General features: G+C 47.8%; 1 protein-coding gene across 8 annotated transcripts in view; it reads left to right on the top strand.

Moving 5' to 3' along the window:
* Window positions 1-27,062, top strand: part of MYO9A (myosin IXA) — a 163,305-nt gene that overhangs the window by 122,391 nt on the left and 13,852 nt on the right. For 6 of the 8 annotated variants that reach the window (XM_042824155.1, XM_042824162.1, XM_042824158.1 and 3 more), the window contains 16 exons: window positions 2,113-2,188; window positions 6,067-6,210; window positions 6,956-6,995; window positions 8,280-8,402; window positions 11,850-11,930; window positions 12,777-12,887; window positions 14,118-14,240; window positions 14,550-14,699; window positions 14,944-15,254; window positions 16,203-17,855; window positions 18,423-18,504; window positions 19,017-19,229; window positions 24,012-24,124; window positions 24,396-24,553; window positions 26,056-26,279; window positions 26,771-26,887. In XM_042824155.1, the coding sequence (XP_042680089.1) occupies window positions 2,113-2,188; window positions 6,067-6,210; window positions 6,956-6,995; window positions 8,280-8,402; window positions 11,850-11,930; window positions 12,777-12,887; window positions 14,118-14,240; window positions 14,550-14,699; window positions 14,944-15,254; window positions 16,203-17,855; window positions 18,423-18,504; window positions 19,017-19,229; window positions 24,012-24,124; window positions 24,396-24,553; window positions 26,056-26,279; window positions 26,771-26,887 (3,719 nt within the window). The remainder of the gene's footprint in view (window positions 1-2,112; window positions 2,189-6,066; window positions 6,211-6,955; window positions 6,996-8,279; window positions 8,403-11,849; window positions 11,931-12,776; window positions 12,888-14,117; window positions 14,241-14,549; window positions 14,700-14,943; window positions 15,255-16,202; window positions 17,856-18,422; window positions 18,505-19,016; window positions 19,230-24,011; window positions 24,125-24,395; window positions 24,554-26,055; window positions 26,280-26,770; window positions 26,888-27,062) is intronic. The other 2 variants (XM_042824159.1, XM_042824163.1) reach the window with 2 other exon arrangements.

The raw sequence follows: 27,062 nt of genomic DNA on the forward strand, positions 1-27,062 counted from the left end.
TTGCATCGCTGTGCTTTGGCATGCAGTGTATGAGTGCATGCAGTTTCTTAATCCGTGTTTCTTATATAAAATTCTCTAGGCTGTACATAAAGTAGTTAAATCTGGAACTTTTTGTCATTCGTTCATAAAAAGCCCTCTCTGTTTCCTAGAAAAGGGGCTACATCACTATGGCACCTTTTATTTGGCTTTGGCATGTATGAATGTCTCCTTTCAGGAGCCAAGTGATGGCACAATGCAGTCTTCTTGGTATTCCTGAAGCAGTCCTCCTTAACTCAGCTTCTGTCCTTGTGCACTGTAACTTATCTTCATCAAAAAGTCACTCAGAATGTGAAAGTGGCAGAGTTGCAGTGCAGTTGTAATGCAGCTGTTATTTGGGAGCCTGAAATAGACGTTTCCTTTTCCCGATCGAAGCAAGGTGAGGTTGCAGTGATTTTGAACAACCTTGTCTTCACAGTTTCACTCTGACCTGTTCCATTGGATGGGGCTTTGGGAGGCAAGGACAGAAGGAAAATCTGAGCAATAGCAATGAAAGTCCATTGATAGCAATGAAAGTTCATCATTGCCTGTTTACATGGGTGGATGGTGATGGGTCAAGAGGTTTTAAACTGAGACAGAGGAGGTTTAGGTTGGATATGAGGAGGAAGTTTTTCCCCCAGAGGGCGGTGAGGCACTGGAACAGGCTGCCCAAGGAGGCTGTGGATGCCCCATCCCTGCAGGCATTCAAGGCCAGGCTGGATGTGGCTCTGGGCAGCCTGGGCTGCTGGTTGGTGACCTGCACACAGCAGGGGGTTGGAACCAGATGATCATTTGGTCCTTTGCAACCCAGGCCATTCTATGATTCTATGACTGGAACTGGTCATTAAACACTCTAGAGTGCTGTAAGTTAGAGAAGTCTTTTGCATGTGTACATGCAAGCATCCAAGCATAGGTAAAAAAAATAATAATAATAAACAAAAAATAAAGAAAGAGGGAAGAGAATGTTTCTCTGATGAGAAATGCAACCCCAAAAATGACTTTGATGGCAGCAACGAAGATTTTAAAGAGAGTTTTAAACTCTAGGCATAGCTAAGCACTAAAGTGGATTATCATTCTCTCTACTGGAACATCATCAGAAGTAGAGATTGCAAAATCTCTTGAGCAGGAATTGTTTCATCTTGAGCAAAAATGACAAACGTGCGCAGGGAATCTGCTATTGCTTCTTCCTATTCAGTTACAAGCTATATCTTAGGCTTCTTCCTTTTCATTTTTTTTCCAGTTTTATTCTGCTACAGAAATGTCAGAGTGAGGGGGCATACAGTTCCCATGTTTAAGTCAGCACTGCGATGTTTCCTGTCTCACAGCAGACATGTCAACACATTTTAAAATTGCATGACTGTTTTCTTGTCAAATTGAGACTTGCTGGGTCTAAGTAGCTGTATTTTAGAGGCTTGAAAGCTATTTTATTTCCTACAAAAATTGCCTTCTGTCTTCTTAAATGCTTGGTTACAAAACATTTCCACTTTGGGGAAGGTAACCGATGATACATTTGCTTCTGTAACCATGTGTGATGACTTCCTTGGCTATTATTCATGATCCTCTAGATCTGCACATCTCGAAGGATGCAGCTTCAGTAACAGCTCCCTGTGCAGTGCACGTCCACATCCCTTAGTCTGCAAGAAGGGAGGAAGCATGGAAGGCCTAAGTTCCCCTGTCTCCAAGCACCTTGTTCAAACCCAGGTGTTGTGCGTGCCCCATGAGGTGCAGCGCATACCTTCTGGTTAGGAATATTTTGGACATGCAGGAAGCAATCCCCAGCGTCACAGCAGTTCTTCCCTTGTAGCTTTTGCTTACAAGCTGGGACACCGTGTCCCTAACACAGCGTGAGAGCGTGGGAGGGAGAGCAACACGCTGAGCAAACAGTGTTACTCACAGGGCTATGACTCGAGGGCAGAGAGGCACGACGTCGACGACGATGGGTACGTTGGCATCCTTGGCACCCTTGTTTGTATGGGCAGCATGTGCTGTGACATGTACATCCTCCTCCTCACCGTAGTCAACACTAAGCTATGGCTCTGCTAATTGCCTGCTGGTGAGAAGCCAGGTAGAAACTCCCCTCTCCATGTGCTGCTGTAGGTATTACTCGGAAAAGCCCGCGGACGCCGCTCTCGGATCTCCAGGGAGTCAATACCATCAACGAGAGGAGCCAGCGGTAAGTGTCCTGCTTCCACATTGTCATGGCAAGGGAGTGTTGGATGGGAGAGTGCTATCTGCTGCTGTTAATGACTGCGTTAATGGTTTTCCCAGTGTGCTTCTTAATTTTGTCTTCTCTTAGTTCTTTTGCTGCCGGTGATGATATCTAAATAACTTAGAGTAGGCACAGAAAGCAGCTTTACTCAGCCCCAAGGCAATGTGCAAAGTGGTCAGAAGCGTGCAAAAAAAAAAAAAAGGAGAATGAATGTGCCAATATCATGGGGAAAAAAAAACCAGACATTTTTCTGTGGCAAAAGTAGAGATGATGTGTTTGTGTGCAAGCAGTGAGATTGATGGCTGCGGGTGCTGCTGGCTGTTCAGGACCAGGGAAGGTCTGAAATTGCAACTGAGCAAATGTTTGCTGCTTGTCAGGGGAAAATCAGGGGACGTCTGGTGACTGGAATGTCTCTTAGAGCACAGGAGATCTTAGTTCCAAAGTAATGTTACAGCGTGTGAACTCTGAAGGAGATTCAACTCGTGGTTATAGATACAGTTCTATTTTTTATCCCTCTTTGAGGGTTGAGGGCATTCAAGCACCTAATTCAATTTTGCTGATTGAGAGTCGGTTCTGTGCTTTCTGGCACAGATCTGTGCCTCTTTGGCCAAAGTTTTTCCAGATCTGCATCAGAATTAAGCTTCTGGTGAAGCAAAGTGTCTTCATTTCAGTGGAGACTGTGGGTGCAGATACTCACCTTTTGTCCAGCTACTCTTGTACTGCCCTTCTGCAGATGCCAGAAATTCTGATTATTCAGATAGCATCTCTAGGGAGGTATGGTGCTTCCCTGCTTCCCTCTGAGCATACGTATTTGGACACTGGGAAATACATGATCAGTGTACCTTCGGCTCCCAGAGTTATTGCTTGGAGCTGCAGATATCCAGCTGCAATTTCATGGCTGCTCTGATTTCCATGAGAAGCCCAGAACAAGTCGAGGGGATGCTCACTGAACACTGTGATGCCTGCATCTCACTGTTGGGTTTTTCGTGTGTGTGATGCAAAATATTCTCTAAGAACGTTATTAAATCTCTGATTTAGTGGCCTTAAGTCAAATGTGCAAGATTGAAATTAGATTTAAAAAAAAAAAAAAAGGAGCAATATGTAGGGGAACAAAAATCCACAGATGTCATCTGTGCCCCTTCCTTTCCGAAAGAGGCAGACAAGGTTGGTGCCTCCAGAAGTGACTCTTCCTCACTTCTCTGGTTGCACAGGTTTCCCTAAAAGTGATGTAACATGAAACTTTGTCCCTGCGAAGATCTTGCTGGGTAGATAAGAGGTGTTGTGCAGTTTCTCCAGCTGCCATCTCTCAGCAGTCCAAAGGAGGATGCTTATTGAAAGAAAGCCTTCAGATGGGGTGGTGGTGCTTGGAGAACATCAGTGAAGTGAGATGGCATTTTTCTGGTTGTATAGCTCCAACTTTGGGGCATGCCAGTAGGGCAAGTTGGGCTGCCAGTATTTTCATAGCCCAAAACATTTTAATTATCTGGAGTCGTTGATAGTACATCTTGTAAAGGCAGGGAAACTCCTACTGTCTCACAGAACACAGAAGATGAATGTGTTTATTCCTTTCTGTCGAGGTTCAGCCTGTGGTCAGCTGTATTTATTTGGCTTAAAACAAGTCAGGACATCACACAAATTCCCATAAACAGCCAGCATCAAGGGTAGCGTCTGCTGTGCCTTCCTTCATCCTCAGCAGTTGTATCCTAAAAATACTCAGGACAGACCTCTATTTCTGCTGCACCTCTGCTGTAACTGGCACAAATGTGGTTTTGAGAGTGCTCTCCCTGTGTTTCTCTTGGTGTGGTGGCTCAGTAGCATCTCTAATCTTGGCATCATTGAGCAGTGCAACCTTGGGCATCACTGGGGACTGGTCCCCACGTGTCCTCTGTGCCCCTGCCTTCTGAAAGCCCAAACCACAGTGTGAGCTCTCATGTCTTTAAATTCCAGAAGGCACTTTTGGAGTAGGCATGTGATTTTTAATACCTTTCGCTGTGAATAAATTTAATCTGAAGAGTCGTTAATCATGCTTTCTAAATGTAGGCTTTGCTTTTAAGCTGTGCTTGTCAAAAAAAAAAAAAAAGAAGAAGAGGGATCTACAGAGGTAAGGATAACACCTATAGGAAAGAGGTTTGCTGTAACAGCCCTGTGGTTGAATTGTCCCTCAGTTCAGAAGTGTCGAGCCAACAGATAGGCTGGTGAGTGATTTACAGAGCTAAATGAAACAGAGGAATTCTCTTTTCAAGCCATCTCATCATCATGTGGTGGCTGATAAGTCTGTGTTGTACAACTCCCAGGATAGCCCGGGGCTCTCTTCAAAAAGCAAATTTCAGGCATGACATCATGCAGGAAGGCATGGGGAGGGCCCAGCGAGCTTCTGATCTCAGAAGAAAGTGATCGTGTGGTTCCCACATGCTGGGATGGCAGCTGGAGGAAACCAGGCTTCAGCAGAGCGTCGGGAAGCCAGCACGCCTCGGAACTGCCTTCAGCAGCCACCGAGTAATGAAAGCCATGCCACTGCTAACCAGAACCGCTTGGGCTGTCTGCTTTCATGCAGCAGAAACTGTTTTATGTTCCTTGATGTTGGCGCAGCGTGCAGGGAAGCAGGTGTTGATCAGTCTGTCTTGAAGCAGTTGGTTTTGCATGGTGAGATGATTGACTTCCAAGTACCATAACAGCTGTGTCCGTCATTGTGTGCACATATCCATCCTAGAGTGTCTGTAATAAACAGAGATGGTTGGTCTTTTTAAACCTACACGAGGACGTATAGGCTTTTCTCTTCTTTAGTCTCATTCAGAGCCCATATCACCACTTTCTTATTCAATTCTGAGTTACAATCAGCTGAATTAGTGATGGGCTGTGGGTCCTCAGGGTGGCCGTTGAGAGTTAGTGGAAGTGGTTCAGACAGGGTTTTATTTCCCCTGCAAGCAGGAGGCTTTGGGACCTTAGCTGTGAAGGTGGCCTGCAGACATCACTGAAATTCAAGCTTCTCTGTGGCCTGCCTTGGATCAAATGGGCTGCTTAAAAAAAGAGATCCGGAGGCACTCATCAAGGGTTTGCTTTGCTGTATTCATCCTTTCTTTTAATAGCAGTACACGTCAAAATACAGATTTAGTGGAACTAGGAATGAATTTTAAAAGCATTGCAGCAAGGCAGTGAGGAGACTTGAATCTTTATGCCATTTTACTCCAAAGATTTGGCTATGAGCTTTGAACTGGCTGCATTAACAACTCTTTTTGCTTAGCATTTTCTTTCCATTGTGGCACTTGATCTTTCACTTCTTCCGAAGCATAAACCACTGTGTTCTTTGGCATCTTCATGGCCAGAAGACTGATGCTGCCATACTGGTGCCCTCCATGAGCCAGGTCTCTTCCTACCCTTTTCCCATCTGTCTGAAATATCTCTGAGGTTTTGCAGACCCCACATCCCTCCTTAGACCAGTTCACAGTATTATTTTGTAAGACAGTTTCTGCAAGGCTGGCTGAACCATACAGAAGTATTGCATGACCCCAGGCACTGGAAGAAGGCTCCTCCAGCCCTGGAGGGGATCTTGCCTTGATGTGAAGCTTTGTGGAAGCTTTTCCTTCCTGTAAGGGAGGACTTTGGTTCCTCTCTTCGTCCTCCTGCAAGCCAGGGCTGCAGGGGAGCCGCATTCCTGGGTACCAGCACAGCTGTGCTCCGTGGCAGAAGGGAACAAACTGGGGAAGTGATTCTGATCTTCCACCTTAGAAGATGGCAGTGGTTATTAAGTAAATCGTCTCAACGCTTTATTCTGTCGTAGAACCATCTTTTGTGTCTATTCCATCTGTCCATAAATGTGTCTCACTGCCCTGTTTGGGTTTCAGGGATGCCTTTGCTGTTGGCTGGAATGGCCGGATGGGGATGCGGCACAGCAGGCTCGCCAGCCCCAGCTCCTTCCTGGACAAGGATGGGATATTTGTGAACGCAACTAACAGCAAGCTGCTGGAAAGGGCCCACGGCATCCTCATGTCAGTACAAAAGGAGGGGATTTTGGCTTCATTCCTGGCATATAATGAGCGATATGGGTAATAAGAGGAATGTAAATAGCCAAAACAAGCAAAAAAAAAGATCAGTTTCAAGTGGGCTTGGACACAATTGGGTCAAAACGACCCCGGTATGTTTTATATACCTGAGTTATTCATCCCTTATCATTCATTTGTAATGACAGACACAGTAAAGTGGTACGGGGAAGTAAGAGAAGGAATGAGTCTCCCGGTCAAACCAGTCTAAAGAGATGACAGTGATGTTATGCAGTAACATTTTTTAATGTGATATCAAAGTTTCCATTACAAATTAGATGTGGAAATGATGCGGGTGAATCACATTGCAGCCTGATGTGGAGTTTCAGAGAGCATCACCCAGGTGGTGTGAGAAAGCAGGATGGTCCCTGCGCTGCCCAAATTAGCCCTTCATTTCTGATGTAAGAATGCACTGTGATTGAGTACCTCCCTCTCAGCTGAATCCGTACAAGTCGGCAGCATGCAGAGGGAGCCTCATTTCAGGTCAGGTTGTAGGAAGGAGTTGCTAAAGGGAGTTTTGCAGGGCTTGGTTCATAACCTCCAGTGTTTTTGGACCTTACTGTCTGTGCTGTGTTGCAGTAAAGAAAAAAGAATGATGTTTCTTAATGGCAGAACTGTTCTGTTGTAGTGTAACACACAAACTATTCTGCAGTTACACAAGTGGGTTAATCTGAGCCATTTGTTGTCTCCCCAGGCGAAATAAGAACTGCAAAGCCAAACCCAGTCTCCCGAAGGTGAGAAGCAGCGTTTTGACCTTGCTGGTCCCAGGTTAAGGCTGTGGGTGCAGTGCTGAAATGCTGATGTGTGTGTAAGAAAGATGGCTGGGGTTGTTCTGGGGCTGCTGTCATCTCTGCTCTGTTTGGGTCTTGTTTGTGTCTGTAAAACCAAGGATTTCAGCCCTGGTTTGTGCTGGGGGAGGTCTGTGTGAGCACTCACATCCTCCTTTTCAGACCTGCTTGGGCCCTTTCTTTCCTCCTTCTGGGCAGGGGAGTGTGTACGTGCTAGGGAAATATGATAACTGAACCTCTAAAAAGAGCAAGTAGTTATGCAGAATGGCTGTCACCTCATAAGCAAAGCGATTTTCGTGATGCCTGCACAGTTTTTGGTCTTAAAAACACTCTTAACAATTGATCATTTCTGCCATACCTACAGCATGGCTGCGTTCTGTGTGTGTCCTGCAGTCCCTGTATCTTCTAATGGCAATAAATTAACTCTTCATTAACAGTGGATGTGCTGTGTGTGATGAAGTGAGCTTTTCGTAGCAGTTAGAAGGAAGGAGGTTTTCAGTAGGTTTTGTGGACTGATGCCTTTTTTGGCCTTGGCAGTGCTGGCTCAACTGAAAGAAATTCTACACTGGATTTTGCACTGTCAGTGTGGCAGTCCTCCCTGGGGCTTTCTCATATCCCCCATCCTTATTCAAAGAGGAGATTCCCATCCTTGGAGGTGTTCAAGGCCAGGTTGGATGGGGCCCTGGGCAGCCTGGTTTAGCATTAAACGTGGAGGTTGGTGGCCCTGCATGTGGCAGGGGGTTGGAGATTCATGGTCCTTGAGGTCCCTGCCAACCCTGGCCATTCTGTGATTCTGAGGTCCTGCTGGCAAGCACGTGGTTTCCATCTACAGTTTCCTGTTCACAGGAATGAAGCCCCTGGACTTGCTAATTATGGCTGATGGCTCGTTTTCTATATGCACATGATGAATTATTTGCAGCAGTCACAATTCAAGTTTGTTGTTAAAATGCCATGGAAATAATAGACAAATGGTCGACTTTCCAGAGATATTTATGTTTGTCTGCAACCCCACTTTAGTGTGTCAGAGAGACAAACTTCCCATGGTCAAAGAAGCCTTTGGCAAGAACTAGGAGGCCAAGCAGGTCATATGTTTCAAGCCTTTCCCTGATGTTTTCCATGGAAATGAGATAGGGTGGTTACTGTAAGGAAGCTCTGCAGGGCATGTAAATGATTATAGCGTGGCAGTAAGTTCCAGTTACATTTATAGAGAATGAAATCTGTCTTCCACAGCACATGCTGGATGTGAAGTCCCTCAAGCACCTGACTAACCTGACACTTCACGACCACATTACAAAATCCCTTCTCCATCTCCACAAGAAGAAGAAACCACCCAGCATCAGCGCCCAGTTCCAGGTAACGCAGCACTCTGTTTGCCTTGGTACAGATTGGTGATAAGCCTGTACTGAATGGAAAGTAAATATGTTCCAGCTTCACCACTGTTTGTTCAGGATGTGAGCTCAGCTCAAGATGATGCTCCAAGACAGCAGAGGGGGGACGTGAGGGTGAGCTGCAGGACATAGAGACAGAGATTGTCACTTGCTGCAGAAAGGGGTGGGAAGAAAGGCAGTTATGTCAGGGTAAAACCAGTGGGCAAGGCATCAGGGAGAGCCTTGTGCTGGGGGGGGTTGGTGCTGGTCTTTTTTGTGCTGTGATTTTTTAAGTGCCCTCGCAGTGAGGCACCTCATCAAACATTTACGTAGCGTGCAGCTGTGTGTGTGTGCACGGCCTGCTTTCTGGCTCCTTGCTTTCAAGGCATTCACATCATCTTGTTTTCTCTGCTGAATCCAGAAAGCTAGTCAAATTCTGCTATAGGATTTTAAAGTGGTTTTTTTTTTGCTTAGGTTCAACATTTACAATTCAGTCTGTTTTCAAGTCAGGTGGAATGTGAATTTTAATAGGTGCAGAAAGGTCAAAACATTGCTGCATTATCTCAAGGCATGCAGGGGAACTCAGAGGAGGATCAGTACAGCATCTGTTATGATGGCAGTGCTGCGTGCCAGCCAAGCTTCCCTGGGAATAGCCACAGCTAAAGTAATGCTCAGATGTGTGCATCAGGGCTTGGGAATCGGTGCCAGTCACATGCACTGCCATGTGGTAGTATTAGGATGCAGCATTACACTTAACAAAAATGCTTTTCTGGGGAAGTTTGACTTGGTTTTTACTTTTATTTTTGAGATGTTGGTCATTTTTAGAGAGACTTCATGCGTGGATGTGTCTGTGATCAAGTAATTTTATATATATACATGTGTACACACACATATAGAACTCTGTATATATAAAATGAAGAATGCGTGTGTATGTATATATTTAAAGCTCAGTCCGGATTAATTGTACACTGATTAAAATAAATGTCTGCAGAGCATAATTCATAAGTAATTTATACATCTGGGGGGGCTGAACTGAGGATGTTTTCCTGACACCCATCTGTCCTTTAGACGTAATGTGGAGGAGTGCAGAGCTGAGGTTCCTGTACAAGTCCCAGCAGCAGAGCTTGGGGTGCTGTGAAGATCCCCCCCATGCAGCAAAGCAGAGCCTTCACACTGCTCCTGTGCTTTCTGACACTGCAGCACTGACCTGGCAGCATCTGAGCAGTGCATACAGCTCATCCTCTTTTATTTAAATGAATGAAAGCGTATTGCAGTGTGCTGGCTCCTGGTGCTCCTGCTTGCTCCTGTTCTAGAAGAATGCTGGGCACTCCAGCCCTGATTTCATTTAGCACTCATAAGGGTGAAGTGTTTTCTCCAGGGAAAAACACTTGGTGCTGGCTGCAAGATGGCTTTTTATCAAGAGCAAGCTAATAAAATTGCAGAGCGTGGAACTGGGTCAGCGACAGGAAATACAAATGCTTCCCATCACGGGGTTTGTGCATTGCTGTGTTTTTCAGATAAATGCTGCCTTGTGGCCGATGCCTGCACAGGGAGCTCGCAGCTGCTGCGTCTCGTATTGATTTTAGCCGAGCTTGAAGTTTTGCTGCAAAATAGCTCTGAGTCATGGCTGCCCGGATTAGGGGATGCTGTAAGAGCGGCGATGGCTCTTGCTTCAAAACTCAGGGCAGATTTATTACCAGCTCCCCTCCCAGCCGGCTCTCCGTGCTGGGATGTTGGGTCGCAACCAGCAGGGCTGGCCCTGGGGAAGAGGCATATGAGCTGGGGATGGGCAGCAGAGCGGGGCAGGCAGTTAATCCAGGGGCCTTGCAGTGCTTGGGGCAGGCCAGATGGCAGCGGGAGGCACGTGGAAGGGGGACCATCTGCTGTGGAGAGCAGAGATCTGAGCTCAAAATCCCCTGTCCCTTTGCCTTCCTGTGCTGCGTGATTGACTGTGCCCACCAGCTGGGCTCTGCCCCATCACAGCCCCCCAGCACCACGGCTGCTCCATGTGCAGCTGCACCACACGTGGGTGCCTCGTCAGCCTCTCTTCCCCAGGTCCTGCGTGTAGGCAGACATTGATTAACATAAAAGGCTTCCCCTAAGGATGGCTTCAAAAGGCTCGGGAGGTGTTCTGCGAGCCAATCTTCAGATGAATTACATCATTCTAACATTATGCACTTGTGCACACAGGTTTATGAGCATGCATATCCATAAATCCATAGCTGTATGCAGTATATATGCAACAGAATATCTTCTGAGTAACGGAGTTCTGGCGCTATTAAAATCAGGTCATTGCCACGAGTAATCGGCTCTGGAGCACGTTATTAATACCACGTCAGTCATGTGCTCTGCAATCAGAGACATCCAAAGCATTTAGAGGGCACATAAAAGAAATAGATACAGTGCAGAGTGCAGCACAGGCGTCAGTTCAGCCACAGTGACTCAGGGACAGTGACTAGGCTCTGCTCTACAGCAGTCAGCGTGTTATTTCCCAGAGCTTGTGCTTTGCTGCAGTGTTTGCAGGTTGGAGGCACTCATCAGGCATCCCATAGAGTGGTTGGATGCGGCAGTGATTCCAACACCGGGTCACTTCTGTAATCTACACTTTTAATAGTAGCACAGAAATGAAGGGAAATGGAAAAGCAGTGAAAATTCTGTGTCAGAAATGTGGCAGAGCCTTGATTCTCAGTGACCACTGTTGTGCCTTTCAGCAGACAGGTATGACCAAAGATAGGCCATCTTGGGACGACCTTCATCCATTGTGGCTGGACTTGATGGTCTTTAGGTCTTTTCCAGTCTGAGCAATCCTGTGATTCAAAACAGCCTGTGAAATGTTCAGGCTTTAAAAATCTGTAAATTCAATGATTTGACATAATGGGAGTTCACTCAGCAAGGCAGACAGGCAAGCTGTGCAAAGCAGTTATTGGAGAAAGCTGTCAGGTCTTCCTGTTGCATCATCGAGAATTCCCTTCTGTGCCAGTAACGGTGATCTCGGACTTAGAAAGCAGAATGATTTCTGACAGATGAAAATGTTTGTGTTTCAGACACATTGGCAGTTGGGTGCACAGGGAGCAGGTCGTTGGCTCCTGCTCCGTGCCTGTGCGTGGCTCATTGGGGTGCAGCAGGGGGGACTTTGGGATCTGCTGGTTGATTTGGGAAGGCTGAAGCGGGGGTCTTAAAGAGCAGTGTGAGTGTTGTTGTGGTTTCTGCAGGGGCCTTGAACAAGCAGGCTTGCTTGTCTCTGTAGCCATTTAGTTGGGTGTGAAGATGGAAGCAGCCAAGTTGTATCAGTGTGAGATGCTCATTTCGGGGAGGTTTCCCATTTGCCTGGTTTACTCACCATTTGTTCAAAGTTTTGTTTTGTGGCCTCAGTGCATGTTTTCTCCTTGTTCTTCATGCTGTTTCCCAACTGAAGATGTGTTCTCCCTTGCAGGCATCACTCAACAAGCTGATGGAGACTCTTGGCCAGGCAGAACCTTATTTTGTCAAGTGCATTCGATCCAATGCCGAGAAGGTAAACCCTGTCCTGTGAGATCAATGCTGCTAATGGTGTGATTGCAAAACCCATGTTCTCTCGTGCAGAACTCGTTCTTTATCTCTGTCAGCCTGCTGGAAACCTTTAGAGTGTTGAGGTTTTGGAAACAGATCCTCCTAGAGCACAGCCACGAGGTGGGGAAGGAAGTAGTGAAGTGGACTAGAGTTGGGTTTTAGTTCCTGAATTTCTGCTTAAAATCATCTTGGAAATACTTTGTAAATATGTAATTTTTTTTTTTTTTTTTTAAATAGAAACCCCAACCCAAGTTGGGGTTATAAGATATTTGTACCTTCTTCCAGAATAAGCCACGTTAATCAGACTGATTCAGTGATAAAGGCAAATTCAAGAAATACGATGTAAGGATTGGTTTGTCTGCTGGGCTAGAGATCTTCAGTTTAAAAAGAAGGCTATAGGAATATTTTTTTCATATATTCATAAGACTTCGCAGTCTTACCCAGATGGTTAAGAATACAAAGTGGGGCATCATTGCTCCATCTCACCCTGCTCATTGGCTGTGCTGTTGATGGGGCTTTCTTAGTCAGCTCAGAGGATCCAAAAACCCCTTCTCTGTAGCTTTCTGTCTAGTTAGATGTATGAAACTCTCCATCTGACGGCTCTGTAGGAGCAAACAGGATTCAACCCTGCTGCCATGAGCGTGGTTTCTGGGGCCCCACGTTGCCCCTCGTCATCGTTGCCAGTGTGCATGTCCTGCTGATGTGCTACATGTGCTGAGCCTGTTGCCCCACCCACATGCTTAGAAGTCTGCTCAGGTGCTCGGAGCTCAAGGAAATAGTTGCTCATGGTTGGCCTCCTTTTCCCTTCCAGCTGCCCCTGAGGTTCAGCGACAGCCTGGTGCTCCGGCAGCTGCGGTACACAGGCATGCTGGAGACTGTTCGCATCCGCCAGTCGGGATACAGCTGCAAATACTCTTTCCAGGTTAGCTCAAGTATTTTCAGTCTTTCAGCACTTTCCTCATCGTTACTGCAGTTGTCTGAGTGTTGCTAGCTTGCAAGTGCAGTTGTGTTTTTACTAAACAGTGAATAGATGACATCGGGAAGGGAGTACTGGTGGGCGGTTTTGCTAAGCTGAACCAGACCAAAGACTACAAGTCCCTCTGCAGTCATCATTATGGTTTTGGAAAAAAAATAAAAAATAAAAGCTTTATTTTTTCACAATACACACAGTGTATTTTCATAACACGTGCAAAATCACTTCTACGAATCTATATCCCTTCATAGTGATAAAGGGAAGTTCAGACTGATGATGGCTGGTCCCTGTTGGAGCTTTAACAGACCGAGTCAACAGGGTGTGAGAGTTACGGTTTGGGTTCCCTGTTAAAAGCATTATAAATATATTTTGGAGATTCCTCCGTGGTGTGACCCACCCAAATGACAAAGATCCTTCTCCTGTGTCTAACACCATAGGGCACTGAGCAGCTTTTTGGGTGCCCATTACTTTTGTTTCCTCAGGAGCAGCATTTTCCCCATTCTTTCAGCAGTGGCTGCATCCCATCATAAGGCTGACTGGAATGCTTTAAGTCATTGAAGGGTTATCCAACTTGTTGTATTTTCTACTTTTCCATACTTTTGCCAGCTTTAGTGCACGTGTCAGTTCTTTCATGATTTGCTGTTGCCAGTTTTTTTCCTGCTGGCAGCTGCTTTTGGCCAGATGTCATGTCCTGTGCAGCAGCTGTTCAGAAAGGAGGACTGCTCAGGGTCTTTTTGCCATGAGGATGAATCCTGGCATTACTTGGGAGGATCGTTCTTGTTACCTCTGCTCTGAGTCCTCACAGCAGCAACCCTTGGAGCAGTCTCTTGCCCGTGATGCTTTGCAGATTCTGGTTGCTCCCTTTTGTAGTGGCCATTTCTGAGGATCTGCAGCATTTTTGCTCGAAGTGAGCTTGCACATTGTGCAGAATCCCTTCTCCCACGCTGGGAGATGTTTGAATGTCCCTGGGCCACTGCTTTGATGTGCTTCCTGTGCAGTTTTAAACCACAAATGATGGAGGAAACTCATTATTTTGCAGTCCGTAACATTCCATTTGTCCTTCTGCACCCGGACAGGTCCCTTTTGTGTGGCCAGCGGGGGAAAACCCAGTTACTTACGCAGATGACACAGCAATACCCACTTAACCCAGTCTTAGTGTTTGTTTTTTTGCCTTCTCAGGACTTTGTGAACCATTTCCACGTCCTTCTGCCACAAGGAATCAGCCCATCTAAGCACAATGTCCATGACTTCTTCAAGAAAATAAAACTCAATCCAGACAATTACCAAGTTGGAAGAACCATGGTAAATGTTTATCTGCTTAAGATAAAGATATGCCTGCATTTATGCGCAGTTATCTTAGCACCTTTGTATATGTTTTTAACTAATGAAAGTATTTTCCTTCTGTTCATCAAAAGCTACTGGTTTAAAGGACGCTTTTAATGTTGTTAATACAAAATAGAGAGGAACGTTGGCGTCTTCTTTTGACCAGGTCACGGGGATCAGGTTATAGGAAGGTAGCCTTCAAAACCCACGTGTATGCAGGCAGCTCACTGTCTCCCTAGAAGGAAGGCAAAGGCTCTGTGATTCATGCCTGGTGCTTTTATTTCCCAGGTTTTTGTGAAGGAGCGCGAGCGGCAGCTTCTGCAGGACCTGCTCCATCAGGAGGTGCTGCGCAGGATCATGCTGCTGCAGCGCTGGTTCCGCAGTATGCTCTGCAGAAGGCAGTTCCTGAACATGAGGCAGGCAGCAGTGATCATACAGGTAGGTGGCAGTGCCTGGCTTCGTCACAAGTACTTCCATGACTCCTACGGATACAGCTCTGGCTGCAGCTGGAGCATCTGATGCCTAAAATCAGTTCCTGTCTCCTAGGAAAGAACTTGTGATCAGAAGAGCAGTAGTTTGGGTGTGGGAGAGATGGAAAAATGGCATAAAGGCAGGTGCTATCCAGTTCCTAAACCATTCCCATTTCAAGAAGCTGTTTTTGCTCTGCTCGCTATGTTTGCAGAGATTCTGGCGTAGCTACCAGAGCCGAAAGCAAGGCAAGCCATCACCAGACCCGCTCATGCTCAGCAAAGCTGCACTTGTGCTCCAAACCCACTGGCGAGGCTTCGTGGAGAGGAGGAGGTTTCTGCAGATGCAGTTTGCGGCTCACCTCATCCAGAGCTGCTGGAGGGAGCACCTGAAGCGGAGGCACGAGGCGGCCGCCAGCATCCAGGCAGCCTGGCGGGGGCACCGCGCTCAGCAGCGGTACAGAGCCAGCAGGCGTGGGGTGCTGTGTTTGCAAGCAGCATGCAGAGGATATTTAGCACGACAAAGGTAATGTTGGTCTTTGAATAAATGAGTAAGGAAAGAAATGCTTTCTGATAGCTCCCAGTAGGGAAAGAGTGAATTCTGGCACTGCTGAGACCAAAGCGACGTACACACGGTGGTGTCCCTTCGTGGCATTGCTGGTGCTGCTCCGCTCTTCCCTGATCCTTCCTTTGTCTGCACTTTCTAACAGGAGTTCAGTTAGCCGCCCATCTTACTCCTAGACTAAGCAGAGCCTATTTCAGGTTAGAGCACGTAGGCAGTGGAAAGCTGAGGACATAAATACTTGGAAGGGTTTTTTTCTTGGCAACAGCACCGCTCTAAGTAGCCTATTTTTAACTCAGGTTGGCTGGCCGATCTGCTTGCTGCACCATCTCACAGTGGATCAGTCAGCAAGTCAGGAGCAGGGGCAGCGGTTACTCACGCCAGGTGCTACAAGGAGAAAAGCATTCACAACCATGCCTCAGCTCGCTGGCCGCAGGGCAGGTCTTGATTTGTGCTTGGGGGGCACTGCCTACAAGGTGTGGAGTGACTGACAGAGAGCTGGGAGCTGCAAATAGCTCTTAGCATGGAGGATGAGTGCCTGTTTGCTGTGCCAGAGGCATCCCAGACAGGATGAGGGAGATGACAAAGCCAAGCTGATGCAATGCGTTACGATTTTCTGGCTTATAAGCAAGCTACACCAGGGATGAAGGCTGGAGCTGCTGTCATCAGCACAGGAGAAGCTCACAGGTGCATGCGTCGGTGCAAATCCTGAGTAGGTGAGATGGCAAAAGAGAAGACTGGAAATGCAGTCTGTGCACAGAACATGAACATGCATCAGATTGTACCTGCCTTGCAAGGAGAGTTGCTTGAGATGCCGACAGTGGTGAGATGAAGGGAATGTCTGTGGTGACAAGATGCCACCAGTGCAGTGGGCACAGCGTTACAATGTGCTGCTTTTCTGCTTTCTTGCAGGTTTAGAGCCTTGAAAGAGCAGAGGTTAAAAGAGATGCAGCTGGAGAATGGCCTGTCTATTAGAGAAGAGGATGGACTGGAGGAAGATGGGGCTTTGGAAATTAAGGGCTCTGACCCATCCAAGTGGGAGGATGGCTCATTTGAAGAAAGAGTGAGAGCTATAGAGGAGCACAAGGCGCTGATGGAGAATAATCGGGTGAATCACTTGGACCTCCTGGACACTTCTGCAACGTCGTCGTACAAGAGGCACGAGAGAGCCAGCAGCCAGAGCGGGATGGACACCGAAGAGGAAGTCATTGTACGAGAGAGACCCAAGTCACTGGAGGATCTGAATCAGAAGAAAGTCGTTCGTGCAAAAAGAGAAAGCCGGAGAATGCGTGAGCTGGAACAGGCGAAATTCAGCTTGGAGCTGCTTAAGGTCCGGTCCACTGGTGGGCTGTCACCCTCAGAAGAGCGGCAGTGGTCTACCGAGCTGGTATCTGAGGCGCTTCATTCCCCTCAGGGAACCCCAGAGAGCGAGAGCTCTCAAGGGAGCTTGGAGATGTTAAGCTGCGAAGATACCCCGAGTAAACCCGTTCCCCTGGTTTTAGATGTTCAGCTGCTTCCCACTGAGAGCCGGGACTCTTTGCCTAGCAGTCCTCAGCCTCACCTGCAGGACAAGTCTTTCTGCGCAGCGGATGTGAACAGCAATTTATCCATTAGCAGAAGGATGCTTTCAGACTCTGAGCTGCCCGATAACCGCACTGCAAAGGAGCACGTGGTCTGTGACCCCCAGAATATCTGCAAGATGCATCCAAGAGAAACTTTCCTTTCTGGTAATCTACCTACTTTCTACGTTCCACCACAGGACAACATGAAAGTAAAGCAGTCACAGGTGGAGAATAACTTGAAGAACAAGGCGGTGGAAAGAGAGGAGAAAACAGCTATGTTCTCTGAGATGAGGAAGGACTCTGAGCAAGAGCAGGGCAAAGTTTTGGGAGGGGAGGAAGGGGAGAAGTCTTCTGCCAAGAGAGAGGAACGTGGGACGGCTGCTGCAACGCAGACCCACTCTCCAGACTCTGTCATCAAGAGACTGGAGAAGCTCAACGTGGAGAAGGAAGAGCGACAAAAGCAGCTCCAGTTGCAGAACGAGAGAGAGATGATGGAGCAGATCCGGCAGCAGAAGGAAATTTTAGAGAGGCAGCGCAAAGCCTTCGAGCAGCTGGAGAAGCAAGGCAGGGTGGAGGCTTTACAGCGGGCCGAACTGAGCAGAATGAAGGACCCTACTCTGAAACCATCCAAGAAACCCGACAGCCGGCCTCAGTCTGTCCTCATCCTGCACACCCAGAACAGAGCGGAGCACGGCGTGGCCCCGGGCGCAGCTCCAGCCTCATCAGTGGACATCAAAGGTCTCACCGTCGGGAGCAGGGGGGGCTCTCCGGCCCACGCTGCCCCCAAGGACAGACCGGTCAGCATGTTCATGGAGCGAAGGGAAGGCCCTGCGCTGGAATCACGGGGCAACCCCCGGCTGGCTGCAGACCCCAGGGACGCCCCGGGCAGCCCCTTCTCTAGGAATGAGCACCTCCGGCAGCCCCGGGTGCCCAGCCAGCCCGGCGAGGAGATGCGGGCAGGCGCCATGTTCTTCACACCCAGAGACAATCCCTTCGGGCTCCAGTGAGTACAAAGGTGGTGTGCTTGCTTTGTTTGCTTTAGAGTCATAGAGTCATAGAATGGCCTGGGTTGAAAAGGCCCACAAAGCTCATCCAGTTCCAACCCCCTGCTGTGTGCAGGGTGGCCAGCCACCAGACCAGGCTGCCCAGAGCCACATCCAGCCTGGATCTTCCCCACATACTCCCTTCAGTTTCATTTCCTAGTTGGCTAATGCACCAAGCAAGCAACAGGAAACGGAAAATTACATTTAAAAATACCTACTTTTTGTCTGCCTGAAACTTAAGCATCTTTATGCTGTGACAAAGCAATCGCAATTCAAAATACAGAATTGGGAAGATACCATCTGTAACCACTGAGCAGGGTAGAGAGCAGCTTGGCGGGTAGAAATTCACACCTTCTTGTTCTTCAGCATTAAGTCAAACCCTAAAGAATTCTGAAAATCTGTGACCTCCAACTGCGATTTCTCGTTGATTGCTTGGGCTGTGTCCATCTGCATTGCTGAGAGCTGTGCTGGCACAGGGGGAAGGCTTTTAGGAAAGAATGAAACGTCTCTGTTTTGTTGCCTTTCAGCAGGGAAGCAAGCCATCAATGCCTCCCCAAGGGTGAGCTGGCTCGGAAGCCATTTAAGATGCCTGGGTCTGGCCGAGGAGAGGTGAGCTGCCGCTTTCTTATTTTCTCTTATGGTTGAAAAAGGGGAAGAAAACTCCCAAACCCTTATTTTGCCAATTTTCCCTCAAATGCAAAGCACAGAGACTGCTGTACTTGGGGGTGGGGATGTCACACAAAGGCAACTTTCACACTTTCTCTTGGCAAAAAGCCCCCATAGCTTAAGTGTAGCAGCTCTGAATTGCTCTGGATGACAAGGATCTCGCAGTCCTGATGGCAAACACTGTAGCACACAGTCTTGTCTTGTTTGGTTCAATGTCCATTTAAGTAACATTCATTATTGTCCCACTTCCTCTGTGCTGTCTTGGCTTTTGTTTTTGCTGGTCGTTTTTGCACTACGTGTAGTAACGTGTGTCCTCCGTGGAGTGCAGTGTTCCTCAGATCGTACTTGAGCTGCGCTGAGTTGCCAGGCTTCAGTAGAATCTCCTTTTTTATTTTTACATTTTCATTTTACAAACTTTTATTTCTGTTGTTATGTTTTATCATTTGGTCAAGCAGGTTCCCAGACCGACCCATAAAAAGAAAGCCCGCATGGCGCGGACGCGCTCCGATTTCTTGACTAGAGGTACTTTTGCTGATGGGGAGGGGGATACGGAGGAAGATGATTACGATGGCAATTTTGAGTTCCTCCTCTCCTCTGACCTACCTCCTCACCCTGAGGCAGGGCCTGCGGCCCGGCTCGGCCAGGCTTGTTACAGTGACTCCGAAATGGTAATTTTACAACTTGTTGGGGAATAGGAGAAAGGAGGGAGCAAGATCTGCGGGAGCGTTTCTTTGCTAACCTTGGCTGCACGGATCCTACGCTGCTTCTTCTCCCACTCACAAGGACGTTGTAGATGGGTAAACTCAGAGAACACAGCAGAAACGCATACGAAACAGAAGGGGATATTATTTCATTCTCTCTCCACCATGGTGATGTTTGCTGGCTTGGTTGGAGTGCGGCTTTAGGTTGCACAACTACCTTTTGTTTGTTCATTGCTTCACCAGGATTCCCTCCATTAGGAAGTGCCTGGGATCCCACTGGCTCTAGCAAAGCGTATGCATAGAAAAAGAGCAAGGCAAACATTGGCCAGAAAAGCAACAGACAACGAGGAAAAAAATATAAACCTTGCACTTTTGATTTGGTATCCTTAGTTGGGTTATCGAGGGTTGTCCAGTCCTCCATTATTGGGCAAATGTCAGCCGAGAGTATCTTAGAGAAAGTAAAAGCCTGTGAATTGGGCAATAAAAACATAGCGTGTTTAAAAACACCTTAGTGGCTCTGTCCAGGAGGGGTGGCAGTGACTGAGAGGTTTGGGGGGTGCAAGAGGACGGCCCCTTGCTACTCTTGCCCGCTTTTCCTGTGGCTTGAGGTGCCTGTGCTGCCCACGTAGACGTTGGATGAGCACTAGGCAGTGACCATCTCATGCGTAAGTGCTCACATGGCTTCACTTGTATGCTCCAACTCCAGGGATGGATGTGGGATAGAGCATAAAAACAAAACTACGAGCAGGATTGGCTTTTCATTTTGTGCCCATTTTGTGGTGTTGCCACAGCAAATATCTCATGTGATCTTAAAATCTGCCTTTGTCAGGAAAGCTAAGGAGGGCTTTTTTGACTTCTCTGTTAGCAGCTTTTATTATACACTTTTTTTTTCCCCAGGATAATTTCCTAACCAGGAAGGGTGAAAAATTCAAATTGTCCTGATAAAATCTCGTCTTTTGAGCCAGGAATACCTCTAGTGCTGTCAGGCAGGGACGTGATGGAAAGGCACAACTCTTCAAACCGAACTCACTCAGCTGCCCTTTAGTCCATCTCCCTGCTTTTGTAACAGGAAAGGGAGAATTTTACATAGGACTTATGTCAGAACCAGTTTTTTCCCCCTCATTTGGTGAGAAGTCAGCTGCAGTAAGCATGCCCCTGCAGATGCAGTGCCTCCATCCTGCCCCCTTGCTTTCACTCAAACTGTGGATTTGAAGACACGATGAGAAAGGGAGGGTGAGAAGATACTAACTTAAAAGAATCAAAGATCCTTTAAATGGAGAAAAAATAAGAACAAGAAGCCAAACTGGGAGGTGCGGGTCTGAAACCATCTGAGGAGCCCAGGAAAGCTATGTTGCCTGAAGGCTGTCCCAGATGCTCAATGCGTGCTGATGTGCTTTTGTCCAAGGGAGTCTTGGTAAGGTGAAGGCAACAGAATTCTCCAGGGTGATGTTAAATGCCAGCATTTCCCTCTGCATTTCCTTCTGCCACAGTCTTGTTGGCTGCTCAGATGGCAGTGGACCAGGTCCTTGGAAATGCTGGAAGCAGCAGCTCAAAGCATGGCGAGGGTCTGGGACAAGTGTCCTGCTGTGTTCCTGGAGGCTACCCTGTTACAAAGCTTTGTTTTTTAGCTGTAGAAGTCTTTCCCACTGGCAGTCTCTGCTGAGCAAGGTGCTTGGAAAACTCCATCCCTGGGAGGGAGCTGGCTCACGTAGAGGTGCTGCTGGGACTCTGCTCACCTGGGTTAACAGCTCTCGCTGCATGCAAGTAGCAGTAGTGCCGGCTGTGTCTCATCTCTCCTCCTGTATCTCTTTTTTCTGTGCTCTGTCCCTGGCTCTAACTGTGGGTCCGACAGCAGTTCTACATTGTGGGGTTGACTTCTGCTTTCTAGCAAACCCTACTCGTAAAGCTGTGTGTGCAGTGTATCCTGTGTCTGTGTGTCCTGGCCCCACGTACGGTGTTTCCATCTGTATTCTGTATTGCAGGTTTGGCACCAGCTCTTTGGCTTCTCTGTGTCAGGATCACCACACCATTAAGGGAGAGCTCTTGAAAGCAGCAAAATTTAGGCACTGCTTATTATTTATTAGTAGAGCCCAGCTGGGTGTTGCAGATGATGAAGCAGCCTAAAATAGAGCAGAGTGGTGCACCTTGGGTTCAAGCAGGGGATATGCATGTGGCCATATCTATTGTGCCTTGTGATACTCACATGAAGGCGCGTCCAGCCGTCTCCATATGCAGTCTACTTGTTGTTCTGGTAAATAGCTTATTCATACAGATCCTGCCCCTGGCTGCAGCTTTCCCAAAGGCCTCTTTTGGTGTGCTGCTTGGTGGCTGAGCACGTGTAACCTTGCACAGCTGAGCACAGGGTGACTCTGCACTAGCACTGTATTGGCACTGTGTTACCCCTTGTTTTTTTGGGGCAGTGGTGGCTCACCAGGCACTGATGCTCCAGGCCTAAATCCAAGGGTAGAGAAGACCACAAGCATCATCAGCCAGGGCCACAGCCCGAGGTGCACCAGTATATTAGGTGGCTGCTTAAGGTACTGCTGACTGCAGGGAGCCCAAGTGCCTTTTAGATTGAAGCAGTGATGTATTTTGCTCCAACTTCCATCCTAAAGCCACAAATTGACAAACAGCAGCCTGACACCCACTGATCCTGAAGAGCCAGCTGTGACAGAAGAGCTCTTGTCCCAAGATTTAGGAAGCCCTTCAGTGCAGCGTGCAGCACTGCTGCCTGCTGGGACAAATCATCTCATTTGTGAAATGGCAAGCAAAATAGAGGTTGTGCTTTTGGAGGAAAAAATGGGGTTCCCTCTTCCTCCACAGGATGAATGCAGACTCCTGGCTTCGTGCTTTGTGGTGCACCCAGGGTGAGGAATGTTTCCCAGGCAAGGATCTGGCCCTTCTGCTGGAGGAGTCCCTCAGACAAAAGGATCAGTGTCAAAAATGCCTTCAGTCCTCTCTCAGAGCCTTGCAGTGGTAGCAGAGGAAACACTTAGCTGAAACAGACCAAAAATAGAGGCAGAGCAGGGAGATACGTGGTGGTACTGGTGAGATTACAGGTAGGGAATATCTCCCTATGAAAGCTTTGCAGGGAAGCATGCGGTCCCAGAGGTGCCTACGTGTGACAAAAGAAAGGCCACAAAGTCAGTGTGAGCCTTAGCAGTGAGGCTGTGTGCCTCTTCCACCCGTGCCCTCATAGGCACCGATGCCAGGGAGCATTTCTTCCCCACACGGTTTTGTTCCATGCTGGTAAAGGTGAGGATCATTTCCAGGCCCCATCTATTAGCATCCAGCAGGCAGTGATGACCCTGCTGTGTTTTGCTTCATAAAAAGACCTTTTAGCAGAATTTAACAGAGAACTTTCTCTCTGTCCTGACGTGTCTAATCCATTCCATGGATTATGAGGTCTTTTTTTGCCTTCTATCTCTCCACCACTTACATGGGATCATCACTGAGATGGTATCACTGACAAGAGGAACAAGAATGGCAGTTTTGCCTTGTGTGCTGCCATCTCCTGGCTGGCAAGGAGGTTAGTGCAGGGTGAGGAATGAACTGGAGATTGGTGAGGCCCAAGTATTGCAGAATTTTATATGAGTGTTTTTAATAGGAAAAAAAAAAGGGGGGGGGAATGCTTAAAAACACAATGCATCCAGCTGGGAATCTAGGTTAAGGGAAAGCTAAAGAAGATACCTCCAAGTCACGTCACGCAGCCTGATTCCCTGCTTCCCAAAAGTCCCCCCTCCAGTCACAGCTACCATGGAAAATAAGTGCAAAAGTGGCTGTTTTTATAAATGTGGTCAGAATGTTTCTGGGCCATGCTGCCTTTTAGGTGGCTTCTTCCTCTGTGTTGGGCAAACCAAAGGGAGATCTCAGGAATGCTTCCCAAGACAAATGGTGTGGCTCACATAACAGTGGTGAAGGCCTTGTGAGCACACAAAAAGAGAGATACAAAGGTAACACCTCTGTTTGTGCTGCCTCTTGGGACACGCTTTTTGGATAGCAACTGCAGGTCATTAAGCATCTCAGCTCAGGCCTCTCCCAGGGGGAGGAGGAAATGCACCATCTCTTGCCCTGACTCTCTTCCCAGGCACGAGACAATAGAAATAGTGCAAAATCACTGTACAGTGTGAAATAATAATTTGTAATTTATTGTTTGTGGATTTCTGTTAATTATTGCAAATTCACTTTGCCCTTAGGAAATTATCCCATGACTCTTGAAGTGGTGATGAAAGCAGGGATCTTTCATATCAAAGCTGTTTAATGTTTCTAAAGGATCCATCTTAATGAGTCCTTGGCACAAAGTCTTTGGATTCCTATTTTTGTTCCCTTCTGCAAAGTCTTGTATGGGAGCCTGAAGGCAGGCTCTGCTGGGAGGGATCCATGCTGTAGGTTTGGGAGCACCACAAATCAGCTTGGCTTGGCTAACGATCGTGCTAATGGGCTCTAATTGAACGCAGAGCTGCCCAGCTCTGTGCTGGTGACAAACCTGTGGCCTGGGGCACACTGGCTTTCTGCATTTGTTACTAAAGAGAAGGTAGACCTCAAAGCAGGAATGAAGAACTGTCCTGCTTTAGAAATCCTTTTATACTTCAGTAGTTGCAGTTGTAGCTAGGACTATAGCAGATAAAATAAAGGTGTGTTTTTCAGTCATTACAGGTAAAATCTTTTACTTTTGCTTTAAGAAAAAGCGTTATCTGGCATTCCAAGAGCGGTGTCATTTTTTAATAGTTCACCCTTGAATCATTACAGACAGTTCAGCGGTTCTCCTCGGGGGATGGCCAACCAAAGCTTCACAAAACCATGTCTCAGGGGGAGATTGGGAAGCTGGCAGCCACACAGAAGCCCCTTGCCCCTGATGGGAGGTAAGGAACATGGGACAAGCCTGTCCTGGGCCCTTCTGCATCCCTGAACCCTGCTGGTCCTCAGCTCAGTGGTTTTGATTCAACCAGCCGTAATCACCGATTGCATGTTTTGTACATGACCATGAGCTTGCAATCGTACAGATTTGCCAAGAGGCCATCATATAAATTTAATTCCTAAAGGGACGTGAAGGTCTGGGAGGCGTTGGGTAATTCTGAGCCGAAGGACACTTCCCTAGTTAAGGCAGTTCCTCTTCCCGTGAATTGTTTGCAGGTCTCAACGAGCCAAGATGAGATTTTGGGGGAAGGGAAAGCAGGGGGAGAAGAAGACCCCCCGGGAGAAGCTTGCCACGCAGTCTGAACTGCTGGAGCTGTATGCTGAGCAGGAGGTGCCCAGCAGAGAGGTGGCTGCTGGCCTGCAGCTTGGCGAAGGTGAGTGGTGGGTGAGCAGGCAGCAGTGTGTTGTAGTGGCACAGATACTGCTTTTGCTGTCATAGCAGAGATGAAAGCTGTAGCTGTTGGGAGTCTGGATTTACGTAGCCATTAAGGGTAACCCAGTTCATGGTGATGTGGGTAAAGACGTAGAAGGGAAGGATGTGGAGCTCTTGGAGCGGGTCCAGAGGAGGACCACTAAGATGATCAGAAGGCTGGAGTACCTCTCCTATGAGGAAACGTTGAGGGAACTGGGATTGTTCAGCTTGGAGAAGAGAAGGCTCCAAGGAGACCTCATTGTGGCCTTCCAGTGCTTGAAGGGAGCAAACGGCTGTTTGTGAAGGTGGATGGTGTTAGGACAGGGGGAATGGTTTTAAACTGACACAGGGGAGTTTTAGGTTGGATATGAGGAGGAAGTTTGTCAGCCAGAGGGTGGTGATGGAACAGGCTGCCCAAGGAGGCTGTGATGCCCCATCCCTGCAGGCATTCAAGGCCAGGCTGGATGTGGCTCTGGGCAGCCTGGGCTGCTGGTTGGTGACCCTGCACACAGCAGGGAGTTGGAACTGGATGAGCACTGTGCTTTTTTGCAACCCAGGCCATCCTGTGATTCTATGATAAATATGTTTGTCTGTAGGGCTGAAGTATCTGTAAATTGGAGTTTCAGACATGGTTGTGTGATCTGTGTGAGGCTGCTGTAGGAAAATGAATTGGGAAATGGCACAGATGGGAAGGACATGCTGCTTTGCTTCTGTTGACTTCAGGAGTTACATCAACCCTGTGGCAGGAAAGGTAGAAACTGGGATCCAGAACAGATCTGGAAGGATTCAGAAAGCACTCTACTGTGCAATACGATCCAAAGCAGATGTTATTTCTTTCACAATTTCTGTGTAGTTTTAGAAGTAGGAATTGTCTCTTCACTCTGGAAGGCAGAGGACAAGGGCAGAGGACAAACCTCTCTCCCCAAGCCCCAAAGCCAGCTGTGTGCCGTCACCAGCAGCTCCATCTCCTGCCCTGGAGCTAATCCTCCTGGCAGCCGTCTGGACAGTGACAGATGTTTTCCCTCTTGACAGAGGAAGTAACCAATGGAGAAGTGACATTTAATCTTCCTACAAGCACCACACAGTACTTTTCTCCTCCTGTCTCCTTATTTTGGTGACAGAACTGTTTTCCCTTTGTGTTACCTTGGCTGTCGGTACAGCTCTGGGAAACGATGCATCATTTTTCACTTACTGAGAGTTCATCAGCTGCCACAGGTTTTTATTACTGCCTGAAACAAGCCCTGCTTCTCTTTCAGGTCCTACATAAAACACAGGAAGAAGCATTTTTATTGATTCATGCTTCATCTCACCTAATTCAGGAGATGCAGAAAAACAAAACGCACTGCAGAACTCCAGGGAGTCAAATACCAAACAAATACTGCCGCAGCATTTCCGGCCAGGCAGAGAGCATGTCAGCTAACCCATGCTTTTTTCTGTCTCTCCTTTTCTAATTATTACCCCTAGAGTTGGGTCCTCACCATCTGACGCCGCCGCGGAGCCCTGAGCTGTCAGGAATCTACCGAAGGGAATTTAAGGAGAACAAAGAGCCTTCTCCCAAAGTGAAACGCAAACGTAGCGTCAAAATCAGCAGCGTGGCTCTGGAGCCTGTGCAGTGGCAGAACGACTCGCTGCAGATCATAACCAGCGCGAGCGACCTGAAGAGCATGGATGAGTTTCTCCTGAAGAAGGTAACGCCTGCCGTTGGTGCTCCAGTTAAATCATCAGAGAGCACTGAGAGCAGGCAGCGGCGGCAGAGCGATGTTATCGTGGAAGCAGCAGTAGCAAGGCTAATAATCCATCTAGGGGAAAGCTTTAGTTGCGTTCCCAAAGCTGCTAAGAGTGCACAGCATGTGCCAGGGCCAGCCTGGGACAAAGGGCAGGCACACTGTGCACATATGGCATGGTCATTTCACATGAGCACAGCAGCTCTGGCGCTTCCACTGCTTTGAGCTGCCCCTAAATGGCATCAGAAATGGGAGACTCGGGAGGGCAAGAGTTGAAGGCTCCAGGGAAGCACTCGTGTTTCCACATTCTGAGTTTGTGTGCAGGACAAACTGCCTTGCAGCCGCATGTTGTCATCATCTGCCGGTGGTGGGGCAGCTGCTCGTTAGCGGCGCTCCGTCTTACGTAGTGCCACAGCAAAAGTCACGTTGGTGCATAACGCCCTTTGGTTTCCCAGATGAATGAGCTGGATAATGAGGACAGCAAGAAGGACACTCTGGTGGATGTTGTGTTCAAGAAAGCACTGAAGGAATTCCGGCAAAACATCTTCAGCTTTTACTCCTCAGCGTTAGCGGTGAGTGAGCGGGCAGCACGTGGCAGCATCTCCAGGAGATGCTTTGAGTTCTGCTGGTAGGGATGTCACCAAGCCTTCGATTCCTGATCTGCTTATCCTAAAGGGAAGATGCTCTTCATTTCCGTTCAGTCCCACGAAGCTGTAAATTTGGAATTGCCCTTCCTCCTTAACTCAG

The sequence above is a fragment of the Centrocercus urophasianus genome, unplaced genomic scaffold (genome assembly GCF_019232065.1).
Source record: "Centrocercus urophasianus isolate 14NV4802_14NV808 unplaced genomic scaffold, USGS_Curo_1.0 seq_23, whole genome shotgun sequence".
NCBI classification, from domain to species: domain Eukaryota; kingdom Metazoa; phylum Chordata; class Aves; order Galliformes; family Phasianidae; genus Centrocercus; species Centrocercus urophasianus.